This window comes from Syngnathoides biaculeatus, chromosome 22 (genome assembly GCF_019802595.1).
Source record: "Syngnathoides biaculeatus isolate LvHL_M chromosome 22, ASM1980259v1, whole genome shotgun sequence".
Lineage (NCBI taxonomy): Eukaryota > Metazoa > Chordata > Actinopteri > Syngnathiformes > Syngnathidae > Syngnathoides > Syngnathoides biaculeatus.
The window spans coordinates 17474196-17495314 of record NC_084661.1 but is presented as its reverse complement, the minus strand read 5'-3'; the positions used below and the strand labels follow the sequence as shown (position 1 = coordinate 17495314).

Below are 21119 nucleotides of genomic sequence, written 5' to 3'. Positions count from 1 at the left end.
CGCCGGCGCCCCGTTTAGCAATGCCGCCGTTTCAGAACGCGTTCCCGTTGCGAAGTCTGGGGCTGGTTTCGACACAAGCATTCCACTGACTGGAAACAAATCAACGACGACATTGACGCTCATTTTGACATTTTACAGCAATAAAAATACACCGATATGAAAATAAACATCGCACCTCCATAATGTCATACATTTTTATTCTTGGCCCAGATCAAAATGAACCCGGAACCTACGGTACTCCGTGTGCATGGAAAATGAACACCACGTCAGGGTTGAGGTGCAAATTTACAGACTTCTTATTATTAATTTCTCGACAAATTAACTGCCTATTTGGAGGCCTCGACATGGCCGAATACTCAATCAAGTGTAATAACTGCTATGAAATGACTTTTGCTGTCCCAGAAGTACGTTGAACATCATAAAGTAATAGACCAGGTCATCAAGGATGTTCAATTCTTATGATTTAAAGCCAGGAAAATGTTTGTTTTCCCAGTCCGGGTCATACGGGCACATCCTGCGGCCCGTTCCGTGAACTTAACCCCCCCCCCCCCCTTTCCCAGCCCCCTTCGTGTATCCGGACGGCGCCAGTGCCGTAACGTGGCTGGCGCGTTGAAGGGAAGTCGCGAGGACGTGGAAGTGTCGCGTTCTTTTCCAAATCCCGTCCAATCTCCTCATCTGACCCGAACTGCCTCAGCCGGTTATTGGACGCGCGCGGCGAGATCCGGCAACAAATGTTTTTTTCTTTTTTTTCCTCTGGACTGTTCCGTCAAGAGATCGAAGCGCACCCGTCCTCAAAAGTTTTTCCTTCGGGAGAAGAAAGTCGGGAGGGATTTGACGCAAACAGTTTTCTAAACACTGCTTTCACTTGACCAATCTTTAATTACATCGTTTGGAAGGGAAGGCGAGGTAGAGAATTGAAGTGGGGCACCGTGTTAGCGGAGCGTATAATAGTGAGGCGCGCCGCGTCCGCAGGCCAAAATATCATCTGCGAAAACCACCCCAGCAAAAACAAGACGGTGTGCAGACTTGATGATTTTGATCCATTTGTAGGGGAAAAATCAGCGCCCCCGCCCCGCTGCAGAGTCGGTCAATCAGCTGTGCGTACGAGGGCCCGGCATTCCGCTCGCGCTCGCCGTTTCAGTCCATTATGAGCGGCGTCAAGCGCGGCATTGTAAAGCAGAACAACGGCTAAACCTCGGGACCATCAGAGCCGTCGGCGTGGCCGAGAAAGACGCCGACAACGAGCCCTGTCACGCCGTCAACGGCGGGATTGTCCGCTGGCAATTGTGAGCGGAATGCGGCCGGTTTAATGGGGACACGTCGCCGTCTATTGACTGGACGGGGGGGGGGGGGGGGGGTCGTACTTCAGTGTATGCGCCGCATTGTTCTTTTGCGAGCTTCACAATGGCCAAGTGTTGCTCTTCAACATGACACAGGCCGATTGTCGGGGCACGTTTACCTGGACACGAAGCTCGCCCCTTGTGTGATTTCAATTTTTTGGGGGGGAAGAAATCGCACCTTTCAAGGGATTCTAAACGGGCCTCGTCTCGCTATTTTGCTGTTGCGTGTCACATCAGTGCGCAAAGTCAACCTGAACTGATACCCGTCAATGCAAGCACTTGGTTTTGTTTCCCCGTTTTACACATCCGGATTACAGATTCCAAAAAAAAAAAATTATAATACTGTAATTGTAAGAAGAGGTTTTGTAGAAATTGCCCCCCAAACAAAGCGTTTCTGATGTTTTGCAGTTTTTGTTTCGATAAAAACTACATTGATAGCAATCGTTATTTGAAGTAAACAAGTTGTACACACAGTCCCCGTCTGAGCAGATTTTTACAAAGCAGCATTCCAGATAAAAAAAAAATGAAAACAACAACGACAACAATAAGAACAGCAGCGTGTGGGCCAAATAATCAAACCTGCCTCTGCAAGTTAGCCTCACTTTTATTTCTGTTTTGCAGGTCAAAAATGTCTGCTTACAAATGTTTCTTTTTTTGCTCAGAACGGTCATCTGACATTTTTCAAGTATATTACAAGTACTGCATAAGTATAATCCATACTTAAGTGCTGTAAGTGGCGTTTTTCAAATCTGTATTTCCGATCGGAATTTTTGTCTGGGCAAGGCAACAATCATTTTTTGTTAGCCTCTTTTACAAATCATTATTTCTGATGAAAAATGTCCGTTTTGTTAGGAATTGTAATCCTCCCTTTTGCAAAAGAACACCAAAGTAATCATTTTTTGTAAATGTTTTACAAAGCAGGATTATTGACGACATTTTTTTTTTTGTGTGTAAGAATTTCCGCAATCAGCAAATTTCCAAAATAATTCAAAACTTGACTATGCAAGTCATTTTTTAATTACATTTTAAAATAAGCATCCCACCTATACACTGTATGTCAACAAGTCATTTTTGTGACCTTGTTTTGCAAACATTATTGATGTTTAGAAAAATGTGTGTTGGCAAAGAATTTCCCATCCCAAACGACGTCCCCTCCTCTGCAAATTGATGATCTTTTTTTTTTTTTTTTTTTTTTTTTATTTTTGAACTCCTTCCACAAACCAGCTCACAAGCTGTTTTTCACGTCTTTCAATCCATCAAGTTGTTGTCAAGGCCTCGTCGCGGGGTTCCGGATCGGCGTTTCCTTCGCCAGCCATTTTGCGTGTGTCCCACCCCCCCCCCCCCCAACCCCCCGCAATCTTCCTCGCATTTTGTGCGCTTCCTTTACCGGACGTACATGGACAAAATAATTTTCTTTTTTTTCTTCTTTTTTTTTTTTTAAACCTTCTCCTTTGGATCAGAACAACCCCGCCTCCCCCTCCAACCCCCCCCCCCCCCCCCCCCATCGTTCTTCTGTCTAACGCTAAATGTGAAGAACCAGGAGTGGGATCAATGGCGGTTATCCTTTGATGTGCCAGGACACATTAGGAGCGCCGGCTTCTAATTGGAGCGCGGAACCGGCGATCAATGTCGGCCGTAATTGCCTGACACGGCAAACGGGCCCGAGACTTTATTACCATTAATATTTCGACATGACGTGGGAGGACCAGAGTCGGGGGGGGGGGGGGGGGGGGGCTAAATGTACACGGGCGGTGCGAGGCTTTGATCCGGCGGAGATAAGTAGATCGATCGGCGTGTCGGTCGGAGGGAAAATAGGTCGTGGAAGTGTGGCGAGCGCGAGGATGAGCAAATTAGAGACGCCCGCTCCTCTCGGATGGTATCGGATTTCGCTGGGAACTTTTTTTCCCTCCAGTTCGGGAGGGAAAAGGTCAAGCGCAGCCCTCGTCGAACCTCCCGCTCGGGCTCGGCGTCTTCAACTTTTGGGTTTGGGAAATAGCAGCCACCTTCTCATTAGCAGACTAACAATGCACTCGACTTCCTTCTCGCGTCTCGGAGGCACTTCGAGTTTGTGTCTTTTTGACAGCCCTCCGTCTGCGTTGTTTAGGACACACCATCGCAAACCCGGGGGGAGCTCCGGGCCGCGTCGTCGGACGCTGTTACTTAAAACCAGGCAGTCGGCGCGCTCCCCATCTGAGCAGCTCGACTGACGCCGCTGCAGTGTCCCGACTTTTAAGACTGGACTGCTTCCTCGATCGCTGCGCTTAGCGGGATTCAAAATAAATAAATCAAACGCTGTCACCGTTGTGACTCGATTTCACGAACAGATATTTTCATGAGGATTTTGGCAAAACGACCACACCGTCCGTCCCAGGCAAGGAGTTTAAATACAATGAACAAGTGGGCAAAATGAGTATATGAGCAATTTAAAGCAAAAGTCGGTTTTGCCAAGAATCGGAATGACCACTTTGGCAAAATAACCCCAGAATACCCGCCGACCCAAGTCAAGCGGCAATTTTCCTTGTAGTCCCTCAGCAGAATCCGGGGCAGCGGTTTCGTACCGTTTGGCGCTTAATGAAAGAGCTTGTGTGGATTCGGCAAAAGTCGCATGGACTGATGTTCTTTCAGCTTTTGCAAAGTCACTGTTCTCCTAGAAAAAAAGCTTCCTCTCCTTCTTTGTTTTTTTTTTTTTTCATTTTTTTATTATTATTATTATTATTATCATTGAAACCAACGATTGCTGAAAAAAAAAAGAAGGGATTCTGCGGGTCTTGAAATATCCGTCAAAATGGTGTCAAACGTTTGGCAATATTGAACCCGGCCGCCATTGAATCAGTTAAGAAAGTGTGATGCCCTCGCCTGCGGGAAAGGAAAGCCACGCTCGTTCAAAACCAAACGGAAAATGAGCAGACTCGCCAGGAGTCACCGGCCAACCCGACCGCAGTTCCTGGCGTCGCTCACGAGGCCACGCCCCTTCAAGGCACACATTCAGCGTACAGATATTACCGTATGTAAGGCAATTTTTCACTTTGTTTGAATGCATATCAATGCTATTTTTTTCTCCTCAAAAATGTGTTTTGAAGAGGCCGCAATGGGTTAATGGCATTCATTCCAGTGGGGAAAATGTATTCTTTACTGCACGTATGAAATGAGTTACAAGCTTGGTAATGGAAGGAATTCAATTTGCAAGTCAAGGTAGCAAAGCGTCGATGTGCAGATGCGTCCTTGTGAGGCGTCGCCATCTGTTCGCCGGGGTGCGAACTACTCCCGTCCGCCGGCTCAGACGCGTTCCTCTAACATGAAACAAGTGGCACCAGAATGTTCCAGATTATCAGCGCTTGTAAATAATGGCACTTGGCCCCATTCCCCGCTAATTAATGCCCGTTTACTCTTGGTGAAAACGGCTTGTCTGTCGCCCCGCTGGGAATACGCCGCAATTAGCCGCCCCACCCAAGATGGCTGCTCTTTTCAAAACCGGCTATACGTCTGCGCTTGTGCATATGTTGCGGTGACACGCCGGGATAACCTCGCAATTAGCCACCCGCACAACGGCGCGCCGGAGCCAGCCGAAGACTCCCTGGACTTCCTTGCTTCTGTTGAAAACGAGGACTTTTGTTAGATGTTGCTTGCGAGGAGGGGAAAAAAAAGAAAGAAGAAGAAGTGGAGGGGGGTGGGGGGGGGGGGGAGAAAGCGATTTTGGAGCCAACCTCGGGCTTGCAAAATAAGAGCAGTAAAAACAAACAAGGCCCTCAAATTAGATTTCCCCAAAGCTAGCAGTGCCTCTCATTTTCTACACCACTGTGGCTTCCAGACCAGAATAGAAGAAAAGAGCCAGCGAAATCCACAACACATTCGAAATGGCACCATTGCAGGGACGCTTGACCAACGCGTGCCCTCTGGATCCACCTGCCCCCACCCGCATAATGGCAGGAGAACGTCCAAAAGACCAAATGTCAAATTCGGGACAATGTCGACTTGAGTCAAGTCTCAAGATGTTCTCCAAATTCAGAATTTGAGCAAAAATGTTCAACTCGTGCAAAATCGGGCACAAGCCGCAAATTATTTTGAAATGTTTGCTTAAGAGCAGCCGGATGAGGTGAAGCGGCTGGGGCATGTGATCCGGGTGCCTGCCGGACCCCTCCAGGGTGAGGTGTTCTGGGCACGTCGCACCTGGAAAAGAGAACCCGAGGACGACCCAAGACACGCTGGAGGGACGACGTCTCTCGGCTGGCTTGGGAACGCCTCCGGAAGAGCTGGAAGAAGTGGCTGGGGAAAGGGAAGTCAGCGCGGAAACAAATTGTGTTCGCTTGTGTGACGTTAGCTTCGCTAGTGAGCTCGCCGACTGCCTCAGTAACTCGCGTTTAGTATTTATTTCACCGGTCGTAGGCATTCAAACCTCCCGAAGTGGTTGCCAGCTTCCATTTCAAGACAGCGTTATCGTAGCCTGGGATTTGTCTCCCAGTCCTGGGTGGCGCGCTGATAAATGTGATATTGTTCCGGAATTATAGCCTACGATAGCCGCTGTTCGTAAGCGAGTTTGGCATTACTTTCCTCTACTTGGCTCCAAAACCGAAAGCGAAATGTTGAAATGAAGGGACGGTGACTAACAAACATCACGTAGAGTGTAGTTTTTCGCACAGTTCCCTGGTAAATCCCTGCGAGGTCGCACACAAAGAGGACTTAGACGAGGCCTCGTGTGTCCCCCCCCCCCCTCCCGGGCTCCCTGTTTTTATTGCCCCGTTTTGTTCCTGCTCCTTGGCTCACCTCGCCGTGCGAAATGAGCGAGTCGCGACGACCCGACGGGTTCGCAGACGCGCGAGCGCTGCCAAGAATGCCGTTTGTGTTTTGCGCCTAAACACACGCGCCCGACGATGTGCTGAGTGCGCCGTTTGGATTGCGGTCGTCCAGTATGTCGCAGGCCCGGAGGAAATGCTCCGGCTCCGGCTCCGGCTCCGGCTCGGTCCTCCCTTTTCTGCTGACTGCACGCGAGCAACAGCAAAGTACGTGATACAAAAACTTCTCACGTTTTAGAGGAACTCTAAAATCCAATATCGCATTTTTTCATTTTTCATCCAAAGGCAACAGTTACTAGTTGTGCGCAATTGCTCAGAAACTGAGACGACAGAAGTTGGATTTTATCTGGAAACGCGAGAGCCGCGACTTCATAGATGCGCGCACCGGAATTAGAAGATTAAAAATACTTCATATTGTTTTGTTTTGTTTTTTTTTTTTTATTTCGTGTAAAGGTGCGAAAACTATTTCTCAAAAAGGCAGTAAATGTTGCATTGGATCTGTTTGACCATAACCCAATATTGGGAACCGACATTTTAATTTCATATTTTGTCTTAACTTGACTCGCAAGCATTTTTGTCATGTGTCCGGAAACCCGTTGAGAAAATTGTCATTCGTCAATATCAGGAATTGGAGCCTTTAATTTCCTATTTGTGGCCAGAATGTCGTAGTTGTCACCCGAAAGTAGTCACGTCTTTTTGTCTCGGGAAAAGAAGCCAAGCAACGAAAGTCGTCCACATTTGGCGGCGGAAGTCGGATCTCCCCTCGACGTTGGCATCGGCGCGGGAAAAAAAGCTTGCAAAAGACTCGAGAATTTTGCCGGCAGAAGTTGCGATAAACGAGCCTCAATTCGGGCTCGGTTTTCCGCGATCGCGACAGCAGTCGAAGCCGTCGTCACCTTTTCAATTCACGTCACTCGTGTCGACGCGTCCCGAGGGTTTCGCCCCCTGCTTTCATTCTCCCACGGGCGAGAGGCGATGGGGGGGTTTGCGCTTCAGGCTGAGGCGGGTTTAAGCAGCGTTTCTGAAAAATCGGGGAGGATAATTTACAGCTGCTCACCTTTTGATCATCTGTCGCTGTCAGAAGTTGCCTTTCTGAAGCAGCCGTCTAAACATTTGCTTCCTTGGATGATGTGTCACAAGTGGCACTTTGTCGCAGATGTTTTCTTTTTCTTTTTTGTTGTTTTTCTTTCTGACAGGTTCTTGTTTTTCCATTTTTCCTGCCATGTGGAAAGTACAGCGTGGAAGTCGCGATCGCAGTTTAGCGTGAAGCAGCTCTGTCAGAACTTTTCTTTTTTGTTTTTCGGAACGTGTTTGCCGTCTAAGATTTTGGCATAGGGCTCACGGCACGGCGTGAACTTGACTTGCCGGTGCCCCGACTTAGAGGTTCCGAGCAAAAATATGAGGGACAGGAGAGATTCGCTCCAGTAAAAAAACTGTTTTGGTCGTGGAATTCCTTCGCACGTGAGCAAGGAGAGCCACAGTCGCGCGAAAAGCAAAGTGACAATAGTCGAAAAGACGTCGCAGCGCTCAAACCGAACTCTCACGTGACCCACGTGACTCTCCTGACGTCACCAACGAGGCCGCGCCCCTTGAAGTCAGGCAGCCACAAGTCGGGCTTATCGTTACCGTCGGGCAGAGACCTCGTTTGTCTGGATATGCTCAAATGGATTCTGTTCGTCTGTGCTCACGTCATCTGTTATTTTGATGCATTATTAAGCCATTTCGAGTATTCAAAATGGCTTGAGAAATTGCGAGGGTTAAGACGTTCCCAGCGTCAACGTGAATAAATACCCGGGTGTTAAAAGTGCCCCCCCCCCGCCCCCGTGCCAAGCAGGTAATTCCTGGGACATAGTTGAGGACCGGCCGCACCAGTCAGACTGTCTGGACATTCCTGCCACCGACGGCACGAAATGTTTTTCCCTCCCTCTCTGCAAGACAGACAAGCGCAGGATCCGACGGGCCTCCTGCCAGGGCGCCGTCACAAAGACTCCTTTGACAGCAGGTCAGTCGGTTAACCAAGCAAGAGGCGGAGGCAGACGGGGAATCGGCCGGGGAAACAAAAAACTACCTTTACCTTTTCACCCCTATGATTCCTTAGCCGTAGGAGTCCAACTAGCCATACTTTCAAGATTCTGCGGTGGTACTTTTGTGAAGAGAGAAAACGGTCAAGAAACTTGTGATCTAAGTCAAAGTCAGTGATTCTAACGCGCACAAATTTGCCATGGGAATTAGAATAATACACAAATTACCACCTGTGGTGTTCATAAGGCTGGCCTTCAGCTTTCACACATTCCCTGAATGAACACTGACGCAGACTTGTTCATTGTTAGCATTTTCTCATGCTTCTAAAATGAATTTAAAAGTCGTTTTCTTGGGTATAATTGATCCTTGATAAGACCCCGAATGAAGAAATCCAACGGGACGTGGCCCGACGATCGTTGTGACCAATCAAACGGCCCATATTCGTGGGTTATAAAGGAGACGAATAATGAAGAACTCGGTGGAACTGACAAACGTACGTTGTCTTTAAGGTTCCGCACTTGTACTTTTGAAAACCTTCAACCGGAAACTGAAAATGGTCAACAAACTTCAATCTTGTGATCCGAGCGCTATTCCGTTCCTTGTCTGACATGCTAAATTTTTCCGGCGCTGATGCAACAAAGTTAAATAGCTGCTGACGCTCTCTCCAGGCTCTCCCCGGTGCTCATTATCTCTCCGGTCCAGGTCTTGCTTCCCCCATCTCCATCTCCTTTCCCCCTGTGTACCGGCCGCTTTGCATACGTCTGATGTTTAAATGCCGCATTGTTAACTGACGCAGGGGTAGCCCTTTTGCTGACCTGGGAGGTATTTGCCCGTTTGATCACGGGGGCTGGCCGTTTTCCACGTACCCAAAACGGCTCTAGAAAGCGGGGATGGTGGAAGAAGATTCTTCTCCTTCTTCTTCTTATTCTTATTATTATTATTATTATTATGTGTTGGTCAGCACGGCCGGAGGGGACCATTGCTGACCTTGTACTTTTCCTCCTGTTCCGGTGGTCGGCAGGAGTTTGTATCAAATTTCTGGTCTTACCTGTGATTACTCCAGAAATGACCCATCAGGATCAGGTTTTTGGGAATATTTGGTACTATGGAACGCTTTTTTAGTATTTATGTACAAATAGTTCAATCCTGACACTTGTCTTTGGAAACTTTGCTAGCTTTATAAAAAGAGGTTCGGGGCTCGGACTTGGGGTGGTTAAAAAAAAAAAAAAAACAAGAGCGTTAACTCCCTACAAGTTTGCGTCGATACCCGGGGACCCACATATCAAGACCTAGTGCTCAGGTTCCGGCTGCTCGAAAAGAAAACTATTGAATACTCGCACGTGATGATCGTAGCCTTTCCTTAGCACCCCCGGCAGCCTCTGCCTTTCTGTCGTTTGCTTTTCTCTTTGGTGTTTGCTCTCAGGGGAAGTCTCTCAGTGACCACGGGGAAAAAAAAAAAAAACCCAACAAACCCTTGATCATGAATACTTGATGGACAGTTCTCCCATGAATTTTGCATCGTTGAGGGCTTGTGATGTTGCGAACACTTGAATACAAATAGCCGCGGACTGCTGACCAGTAACTCCAAATCAAATGAAAAATACCTTTATTTGTTTTTGTTGGTCAGAAGGCCCCGGCACCCCGCCCTCCTTCAAATCCACACAATCCCCGAGCACGCCGTTTGCGTTGCACATCGGGCCACTCTTGAGATTTCACCGCGGCCTCCCGCAAATATGGATCGGCCCTCGCGTTTCCAAAAAGTCCCAAAGCGTCCCCGGGCCCGGCCCCTTGACTCCCAGCGAACGTGAGGGGCCAAGCCGCCAATCTGCGTCTCTCGTGGCGCCTCGCGCCTCGCGCCCACGCCCACGCCGAGAGTTTCTTTCGTCCGTGGAAGGAAGGAAACAAGACTTTTAGCAAACTTGTTTTCAGGGAACATCTAACATTGAGAAAGTTCCTTCACTGAAAATTGTAAAGTAGGATATAAAAAGAATCTTGAAAATAATGAAAAATCACACCCTTCTCCCGTGTTCTTAAATGTTCTCGGTGTGCTAAAACCACACCCCATTCAACTCTCAATTGATAGCATCACCTCGACCTGGAAAAATGAATGCCACGTCATTGCGATGCTTAATGGATTAATTTCCTCTCGCTTGCGCATAACTACGTTTATGAAGCAAAACAATATCTGCTCCGCCGGCTGGAATGTACCTGACCAGTTGGGCCCCTCGCCCGCAGTTCTTCCACATTTTTTCTCTACCCGCATTCACGACCAACAACGAGGCGCTCTAATGCGCCCACGGCAGCAAACGAGCAAAAAAGGGAGATCCATTTTGCGGCTGTTGACGTAATTAGCTAGCTAGCGCCGGGTAACCACTGATGCAAAGGCACTCAAATTCCCTGACAGTGAGGGAGGGAGGCGCAACTCATGTTTCCGTTTTGGCTGCCAAAATGCTGGAAACCATTTTCAGACCGTCTCTCCACAATTGACGTCTACATAGTTCACCGTTTTGGCACATTTTCATAACATTTAAACAGCTGAATTCATTTTGAAGGCATTTGAAGTCAATGAAATTGGCTTTATGGCTCCAGTACCGTCAAATATTTACAGTACATCCTAGGAGGGAGCTAACACGATTTTCGACAGGCGTGCATCATTCTTATTATTTGGGAGAGGTCTTGACTGGACCTGCAGTTCTTCATCCCCGCCCCCGTCCACGGTGGAGATGAACACGCTCCAACTTTTTTTTTTTCCCGCTTTCCCAGTTCCTCTCATCTGCGTCATCTTAAACGGGGAAAAATGAAGCGCGTGCGAAAGGGGCAACAGAAGCTCGTCTGCAAATTTAATGGAGCGGCATGGATTATTTAGGACGACTAACGCTTCCCCTTGTCGTGTCAAACGCGGCGCCGGAGGATGACATTATAGCCTTTACACTCTCCACTTCCGTCTCTGCTACTTTACCTGCAAGCGCACCTCCAGAGGTCTTCAATCTTTTAGCGCCTTCTTTGCGTATCTCTAAAGTGTCGGGAATGATCCTCGGAGGGCGCCCCGCGGTCCGCAGTTTTGGGGAAACCGTGACTGAGCACTCTTGCCCCATTTGGCTAAAGAGAGGAATCTCGTTTTACGGTCGTTTATCGCTTCCGACAATAAGAACGCTTCGCCCTGACTTTATTTGGCCCTCTCGTTGTTTATTTAGCACTGCGTGAATGTTACAACACGTTCACTCCACGTCCATTGACGGCTTGAGGAGTCAAATATCCATGAAATGAATGAATGAAATGCGGTCCAAGAAAATGGAGTGCAACTCTGGTCTTATACTGCAGGGTTTTATTTTGGAGGTTTCACAGAACTTGGGTTAGCCTACGTTGAAACCTGAATATAAAACTTGGGAAATTCTTCGTTTCCTTTCGCCTTGTCCCGTGAGGGGTCGCCACGTCGTCTCATCTCATATTTGTACTTGTTGCACAGTTTTACGCCAAATGGCCTTCGTGGCGCAACCCCTCTGAATTTTAGCCGGGGATAGAAGCTTACAGTACCCGGTATTCCCAGGACTAACCAGGGCCAAACCCGCTTAGCCTCTTCTTAGGGTAGCGTGGCCGTAAGCGCAAAGCTTCAGAAATGCTTGCGATAAACGCGCATCAAATCTGGCAACCTGAATCGCCGAGTCGCGTGCTTTCTTTTATCCGAAAAGGCGAATGTATAAAAATGGGTACAAATTGGTAGAAAACTGAATCTCGTGACAACTCGGGCAGACGACGGGCGAGGTTCCACTCCATCCAGAAAAAAATGATATTTTATTTTTCTCTCGGGAATCAGGATCCAAGACGGGAACAGTGCGGGTCCTCTCGTGAATTTTGAAGGTCATTTTGGACTTTTGGCAAGAACTTGTTTGGCCAACTGAGAGCTCCTCTAAAGTTGTCCAGGTCATCTCTGCACTTTTCTGGTATTCTTTTCCAATTATCTACAGTTAACGTGAAGCTTTTTTTTTTTTTTTTTTTTTTTTTTTTTTGGGGGGGCCAAATTCCCAGCCGTCATCCATCCGCGCCCTCGTGGCCGTGTCACGCATCAGCACGGACGCGAGGCTTCTCGCAGCTCTGCTTTTGTCCTCGGAGGCCAGTTTGGCTTCCGCGTGGGCTGCCCGACTGAAACTTTCTGTCTCGCCGCGTAAATTTTGCGCCGATTGCTCCCTCATTTATTTCTGGATATTAAGAACATTTTAGTTGTGATAGTAGCATGCAAAATATGCTCTCGTTTAGTGGTAAAAAAAAAAAAAAAAAACGCAATGTTGTGTGAGTCATTCCTTAAATGGAGAAGAATTTAGATGGCAATATTTGAAAAAAAAAACAAAAAAAAAACCACGCAATTTGTTTCATGTTTTCATGAAAAATAGGTATCGTATAATAAGACGGAACAGAAAATGCCTTCCAATTCTGGACTGACCCGTGTGTGTGTGTGTGTGTGTTAAAGTCAACTTCGCTGTATCGCTTGGGACTGGAAGGCAAATATTTGGAGAGGCGAGTTTATTTCTGCAAACAAAAGGCGTGCACAGGCGCCACGTAGACGTAAACACAAATATCATCGCCGGTGCGTCGTCGCCGGATCCAAACGGACGCCACAAACGACAACCTCGTCGACGTGCTGCAGGAAAAAAAAAAACCCCAAACTCTGCTTTCATTCCAATTTGAAAGTGGACATCGTATGGAAAGCTTACGTTTGAATCTTTGTGCGCAACTAGTGGAGGCGCGTCGCGTGTAAAACTTCGGGATTGAGATCATCGCAGTTTTTGCGTAAAAAATAAAGATTAGGTCGCGTATCCCGGCTTGTCACGTCAAATTTCAAGGAGAGGAATGGCAACGCGTTAGCAGTTGGACAAGTTTACGCAGCTCAGAGTGGAACAGAGGATACTGTGCTACTGTACTGTAGATTTATGGCCGCAACGGAGTGGCCAAGTGTGGAGGCTTCCTTGACAAGCAGCCAACTGAAGAAACTCCCAAACAGATTTTCCCAAACTTTTTCCGCCAGCCACGGTTGCCACACACCCCCTCCACCGCCACACCTGCTAGAAACTCGCCCAAAACAAACACCCGTTAACCTGTTCAGTACCAGACTTGATGTAAAAAGCTTTTATTTTCCGTCCCCGGTCGTGCTGCTGGGCGCTCCTCGTCACCCGTCACGTATTCGCCATTCTGTGCCTGCAGATTTACCTATTGGCGGATTTTCCTTCTCCTGCTGATACGAGAATTGGTTTTTGAAAAAAATTAAATAAATACAAATTTAAATGGGATTATAATGCAATCCGATTTTTTCTCAATTTCTTGTTGTAGCTCTATTACTGTATATATTATTTTCATTATATAAACTACAAAGGTATAAATAATTTATATTAATCCATCAATATTGGTTACAAATTTAAAAACACATTTTTTGGTTTTTAAAATAAACATTGCTCCAAAACTGCTACTCATAGAAATAATACATGGTATGATAAATACAGATGAATGTAATTTATCTTAGAAACGACATCATTAATAATAATATTGTAGGATTTCCTGTCATGGGGGAGGGGGGGGGGGAAATGCTTTCAAATTATAGCAGCTTGGACGTCAATGAGAAAATCGGGCAGTGCCGCTAAAAAACAGACGTCCAATTGTGCGACGGACGGGACACGAGCAGAGAGGCGGAGCAAGATCCAAAATTTCAGGAAAAATTCCAGTGGCGGTGGCGGCGTTCGCGCTTTCTTTTCCTCCTTGGCGTGATTCTTTCTCGCTCGCCGTCTTCCTTTTAGATCTTTCTCTCCGTTTCACGAGCGCCGGCTCGCCGTGGCCCGAGAGAGGACGGGGGTCCCGCTCTTGTGCCGGCCAGCCGGCCAGCCTTGTTAGCCGCCGGAATTAAAAATGGATGAACCTAGCGAGCGAGCGAGCGAGTGAGGGTGAGGGGAGGGGAGGGGAGGGGAGGGAAGGGGGAGAAAAAAACACCTTGATCCCAGCTCATGCCACAAAATACCCCCAAAAAAAAGCAGTTTGTCTTTGATGTGGTTAGCGTTTTCCAAGTGTCATTTTCACCTTCACTGGTCAATATTTTTGCAATTAATGTTGTCAAATTGAGGCCTCACATCAGCAACACTTCGCTTCTCTCGGAACTTTCCACCATGACTGATGTTGGAGGCCGAAACAAGGCAGAAGATATTTTGGATTTGTTCATCCATCCATCTGAGGTCAGGTTGTGGGAACGCCCAGACTTCCCTTTTCCCAGCTCGTTCATCCAGGTCTACCGGAGGCGTTCTCAGGAACCCCCCCCCCCCCCCCGTGTCTCTTTCCTGTGCGACGTGCCCGGAACGCCTCGCCAGGGAGGAGTCCGGGATGCATCCGAATCAGATCCCCCAGCCACCTCATCTGGCTCCTCTCGATGCGGAGGAGCGGGGACTCGACACCGAGCCCCTCCCCGATGACCGAGCTTCTCACCCGTTCTGTAAGGGAGAGCCCGGACGCCCTGCGGAGGAAACTCATTTCGGCCGCCTGTATCCGGGATCTCGTTCTTTCGCTCACGACCTTACAGCTCATGCCCGTAGGTGGGGGGAGGAACGTAGATCGTCTGGTAAATTGGGAGCTTCGCCTTTTGACTTCGGGCCGTCTTTCGCACAACGGGCCGATGCAAAATCAGCATCACTGCGGAAGCTGCACCGATCCTCCCGTCTCCTGACGCCGCTTGCCCCTTCTTCCCTCACTCGGGTCGTACAGGGACATAACGGCCCCTATCAGGGGGTTCGGTACCCCATAGTCCCGGACCACTTGGCCAGCCGGTACCCATCGACGGCTTCGGGAGTCCCACAGTCCCAATTGCATCCAGCGGGGCGATGCCGTTTGCGAGGGAAAATTCATGAATAATTGACAATCCCTGAAAATGATACATGTGCTGACATTTTTGTATTTGGTGCAAGTATTTATTACTTCCCACTTTAACTATCTCGCACCCCCTGGAGGGGGCGGCACACTTTGGGAAACGCCCCCCCCCCCCCCAACCTCGGAGAGCGTCAAAGGTGCGAGGCGGCCTCGTTGCGCACACTCCCGACATCTGCGGGGAATTAAGCGATGATCTTTAAATAATTCATTAGCGTAAACAGCTTGCAATTAAGCGGCGGCGGCGCTCTCTGGCAGCTGCTTTGCTCAAAAGGCGCTTCCAGAAAAAGAAGGAAAGAAAAAAAAAAAAGAGGATACAAAATCAACAAATAAGTCAAATCATTTATCTTGAACGGGCCCCCGGGAGCCATCGGCGGAATGTAAACGGGGCGGGACGGCGACTGGATACACTGTCTGCGTCTACACGCCCAAAAACGCCAAAGTGGCTTTAAAAGCATCGCAAAGACCTCCGTGGGAGGGGAAAAAAAAAAAAAAAAAAAAAAAAAAAAAAAGTTAATTGTATAAAAGGTATATTTACTACACAAATGTATAAAAGTATAGAATATTAATAGATAATAATAGTAAATACTGTATATGAATTGTGTTCTTTTTAAAAGTCACAGAATGAGGAAATACGATTGAAACAAAAGTTTACTTACAATACATGAAACTTTTTTTCTTTGTCTGACAGGAAAACCAAAGCAAAAAAAAGTTTATTTTCAATCTTGAATTGAATTCTAATTTTCTCTTTAGAGATGCTTTTAAAAACAACTACAGACCAATAATTTTGAATAATACATACATTTTATTTGATAAATATTCAGAAAACACCGTAATACAAAAATTTGCTTTAAAAAAATCCTTGCTTTTTCTTTCAATATAATTTAAATAAATATATATTATGATGAATAATAAATGTATTTTTATCAGACAACCAACTAAAAGTTTGTATTGTTTAAGAAATTATTTTTAAAAATGTATTTTGAATAAATATACAACATCCAAAAACATGTATAAAATTCCAATTTTTGTTTAACGCACGCTTATTAAAAAAAAAAGATGGCCGTGCTTGCACGGAGGCAAACGTCTTGTGTAGTCCAGCTCAGGACTGTTGGACTTGACTTCATTGCAGCATGCATGCGTGTTTGTGCCGCACAACCAAACATTTCTTTGTTGAAGTTTGCGTGAACAAGTTGACGCTTTGGCGCGGAGCTTCCCCTCCGCCGTGTCCGTCACTCAAACCATTTGTGAGCGCATTGATCTCGCCCCTCCCCCTCCCCCTTCTCTCTCTCTCTCTCTCTCTCTCGCTCGCTCGTCCAGCCAGCCGGAGTATATTCCCAGGCTCTTTGCGCGCAGAGCCAGAGCGGCTCAGACAGCCATCGATTTTTATTTTATCGGGTTTGCGGTGCCGAGGAGGAGGGCCCGACAGATGAAACTCTGCGGCTGACTTTGTTCTCGGCGGACGTGCTGTTTTTGGGCCGAGCCGTCGCGGCGGGCCCGTCGACTGCCTTTCCGAAGATTCCGAAGCGTCCCTTTAAAGGAAAAATACTCGGTCGTTTTCCGCTGTGGAAAATATGCTCGTGGAGCAAGAACTGCAGCCCATTTCCGGCCTGCTTGCAATCCAGAAGCCTTTACGAGTTCTCAAAAGCAAATGACTGGTGATGCGCTGCCCAAAGACTTTTAATAGTCAAAAATGAATCCGTATGCACTTATGCCTACGTGGCCTAACCACTTTCCTCTGCACCAAAGCATTTCAGCTCTCTTTGAAAAAAAAAATGATGGTTTACTCAAATGCATATCACCTACATTGTCGGAAAAAAAAAAAAAAAAAAAAAAAACATCTTGCAGACTTCCAATCTTGAGGCGACGTACTCCCGCATGGCTCCCGCAGAGGAGGAGTCTGACTAGAATTAGGTGACGCGTTCAAGAGCGTTCTTCTTCTCACGTTATTTTCAACACTTAACATTAAAAAAAAAAAAATGGGGGCGCTGGAACGGATTAACGGCATTTCCATTCATCTCAATGGGATAAATTGATTTGAGATACAAGTGCTTTAAATTCACGGAATAAATTCCACTTTGGCTTCCATCCCATCAGGATCTGAAAGCGCCAACTAGGTCGACACAGAGGGGGACCCGCACCCCGACACGCACGCCCCGCGCTGAGGTGTACCCCCGCCGCTCATTAGAGCTAATAACGATGTGGAGGGGGGGGGGCCACATACCAAAAAAAAAAAAAACAAGAGGATGGGGGGGACAGGAGATTTGAAATTTTAATAACACTGGTACGATTTTGTAAATCTTTCCTGACAGAAAAGTCCTCATTATTTTCATGTGGTCTCCGAGGGGGCCTCCCTCGCTCGCTCGCTCGCTCGCTCGCTCTCTCTCTCCTGCAGCTAAACGGACCCTCGCTCGCTCGCTCGCCGTTCAGGCCGTCACCGACTTCCTATTCTTGTTTCTTCTTAAGTGTCAGTTTTCTCTGGCTTCCGCTATTTTTTATTTTTTTTTTTTGTTCCCTGAACATGCAACTTCATCGTCGGACTGAGTCGGGGGGGGGGGGGGTGGGGGGGCATTCAGATCTGCGCACCTGTCGGGCTTAATAGTACAAGTCTGACCTCTGAGGCGTCCGCAAACCAGAATTGAAGACGTTAATTATCGTGGAATCGTCCGCCGGCCGAGGGGCCCCACGCGGGGCGCGTCGTCCCCGTTGGCGCTCCAAATTGTCAAAGTTGAAGGCGACACACGAACGTTCCCACAACGCGAGCCTGAATTCATCCCGAGCGATCCTTAACTCGCCGGCCAGTGAGGGAGCTTGCAGGCTTCTCTCTATTAAACTGATCAGGGAGCGGAAACATCGAAACCCCCCACCGCTCCCCCCCCCTCCCGTGTCAAGGCTGCAGGACGGATCCGGTTTGATAAGTTGTGTTCCGTCTCGCCACGTGTCAGGACAGGATCAACGGCCGGCGTGTTCTTCACACTTGAACTTCTCCAGGTTGTTGTTTTTTTTTTTTTTTTTTTTTTTTTCCCCCTCGGCCCGGCTTTCCTCCCCCAGTACGAAAACGAAAACGGAAAATGGACCACCGGAGCACCGGTTGTCGTTTTGCGTCGTCTTGCGAGGAACCCGTCGCACCTTTTGTTGCCCTCACTTACTGCTCGGGGTGAATTTGAGAGCACCAAATAGCATCAGCCGTAAACGCCGTGTGATGAAAAAAAATGTAGATTCTTTTTTTTTTTTTTGTTTAAATCAAAAGAAAGTATTATTGTTTGATTCAGAGTTTTGAAAATTCTCATTCGTGCTAATGAGCCCTCGTGCAAACGCGAACCCCTCAACCGATTTCCTCATGAGCAAAATTAGCAGGAGCGCTCCCCCCCCCCCCCCATAGTATTTGGCCAGGGTAAATAAACCCGCTAAATAATGCATGTCAATTAATAGCGGGGAGACGCCCCCCCCCCCCCACCACCACCATCAGGCGCACCTCCATCGCCGTCGGCATCGGCGCCGGCACTTTTTGGCCGTCCCGCGTCTTCCGCTAAACGAGCGCTTTGGCGTAAGCACGAAGGTGGCGCCGGGCAGCGGGCCGGTCCGGCGAGAGCCAGCGCCGCAGCCCCCGGGTGATAAATGACCACCACTGGGGCGGCTATTCGTCTCCCGCTTAGAGGAGTGGACAGCGTAGCCCCCCCCCCATCCCCCCATCCCCCCAGCCTCGGCCTCCCCTCCACATGTCAGCAAATGTGATAATTCTCTCATTTGTCAGCGGCAGCCAGTGTGGAGAAGTTTTTGGGGAGCCACAAACGCTTCGGCACTCCATCCGTCTTGTCAACATTTTCTCAACCCCCCCTCGCACAACCTCCTCCAAAGTCAAGCCTGGTCAAAATGTTTTTATGGCAAATTCCATCATTAGTTTGCTGTTTTTTTTTTATGACTCGCAGCAAAGCAGTCCAATGCTGTTTTTCCACTTTTCGGGGTGCACGTCTGCGCTAACCTTTGTTTAGAACAAAGTTGGCCGTTGTTATTTATTTTTACCTCGCACTTTTCACACCCAGAGAGGCTCCACAGCCGCAAAGATCCTTTCCGTGAGCCACCTTTTTGTTTTTCCATCTCTAAAGATGGGATTTTGCCGCAAATTTCACGTCGAGACGCGACGTACGGCCATCAAAACGCGCGATGTGACGGGTTCAATTTTGTCCGACAACAAACCGAACAAGCCGCGTGACGGATGTTAAATGCCACAACCCCTTCTTTGCATTATGCCGTTCTCTCGTGCCCGAGCGGCGGGTTTTTTCCTCACTTGTTACCTCGGAAGATCAAAAAAAGAGGCCCGGCGTGCTCGCTTCAGTCTGTTTTTTTGCCTCTCCCGGGTAATGTTCACTGTCAAAATCATTCATTGTGTATTTAAAACAACCGTATAATTTCCCGTTTAAGTCTGCTAGCTTAACACGAACACATAATGGAGTCAGGCAGGCGTGAGAGGAAGGTCAGTAGGCGGGCAGGAGTCGGCGCACGAGACAGCGGGAACAAGATCGGGAAATTGCCGGAACGAGGCACGAGGCAACGATCTGGCAAAGGCCAGACCGGACGGGTGATTACTTGTGATGAGGTGCAGGTGTGCGCCTCCGCTGATTGCGACATCGTGGACCGGCAGCGCCATGACAACATTAATACGCACAGGCATATATTCTTCATCCTCTGCAGAGAACCATTGCTATGACTGCAATTATTGATTGACTTGCATTCGTTTTTTTTGTTTTTTTTTTTTGTCGTCACGACTGCATGACGGCGCCGCCGTTGTCGGCCGCATCAGAAGGAGCCGCCGTGAATGAATCATAACGCACGAGCCGCTCAATTATTCAACTTCCATTTGATTGTGACGGGCCGCCACCACTTTTGGGCTTTATTTATGGAAAAGAGCTCGTCCAAATGTTGAATATTATACGTTACGGGAACCGAGTCATTATTAAAACGAATATGATTGCGTTGCGCTTTGGGCCGTGCGGAATGTTGCGTTTGTCCCCCCCCCCCCTTGCGCGATGTGTTAAGTGAGGTCTTACGTTTGTGTTTTTTTTTTTTTTTGGTGTGTGCGTGTGCATTTCTCTTTTGCAGGATCATCCAAAACCGCGTGCTGGTCTTCGTCCTGGGAGCCTTCATCGTCCTCACCATCATCCTGGCCATCTATTTCAATCTGCGGGGCCGCTGAACCCCCGAAACGGGCGTCTTGTCACGTGATTAATAGCGACAAAAAAGCGTAATTAGGACAAATGGTCATCATGAATCAAGCCTTTCCAATAGCTGACAAGGACCCCCCCCCCCCCCCCCGCAACCCCTTCTTTTTTTTTTTTTTTTTGCTTTTTGTCGTCTCCCCCCCCCCCCCTGTCATGCTCCAGGGACGTAAAGAGAAGTCGTCGTGCTCTTCTTTTTTCGGAGCCTTCTGCAAACGGGAGGAAGGGGAACAAAGCGGGTTCTGCGGGGTATTCCGATCGCCGGAAGGGTCAGCGGGGGATAAATGAGGGGCAAATCTTATTATTATTATTGAATGAAAATCACGTTTCCTTTCAATTGACGGTTCGTCCACCCGACGCGGATCTTCTGTAACTCCGCTTTTCGTGCGTAGCTTGGAAGTGATTCTGCTATTTATTTGTAAAGTCCTTTCTGTCGTGCTCAAAGTGTATTTTCTATGGAGTACTAAATGCATTGACAACATTCCCAAAAAGACTCGTTGATTATTTTTTGCTCGGGGGGGGGTCGGGGGGGGGGGTCCACATTATTTGATAGAGGCTTAAAAATTGCTCACAACTTCTCGCTACAGGAGGCATCAAAACGGTCCCTTTGACAACGTGAAGATCGGGGAGGTCGCCCATCCCCGAACGATGCAAGCGCCGCCCCCCGCTTCTCAACCGCGGCCATCTTGCATTGTCTCGCAGAAAAATGATAATATCAGAACTCTCCTTTATGAACGAAATCCATTTTGCGCGCCACCCGGAAGGTTGTTTGGAAATATCTGCTTGGGAGTGTGGGGGGGGGGGGGGGCGCCATGGCGACGCGTGGCGGTCGTTGCTGCCATCTTGTCAGCGGCGCG

At 48.1% G+C, this 21119-nt stretch overlaps 1 protein-coding gene across 4 annotated transcripts in view; it reads left to right on the top strand.

Annotated features, from left to right (window-relative positions):
- vti1a (vesicle transport through interaction with t-SNAREs 1A) overlaps positions 1-20743 on the top strand; it is a 104162-nt gene extending 83419 nt beyond the window's left edge. For all 4 annotated transcript variants that reach the window (XM_061810676.1, XM_061810678.1, XM_061810679.1 and 1 more), the window contains one exon: positions 20147-20743. In XM_061810676.1, the coding sequence (XP_061666660.1) occupies positions 20147-20240 (94 nt within the window). In that variant the 3' untranslated portion in view covers positions 20241-20743. The remainder of the gene's footprint in view (positions 1-20146) is intronic.
- The last annotated feature ends 376 nt before the right edge of the window (positions 20744-21119 follow it).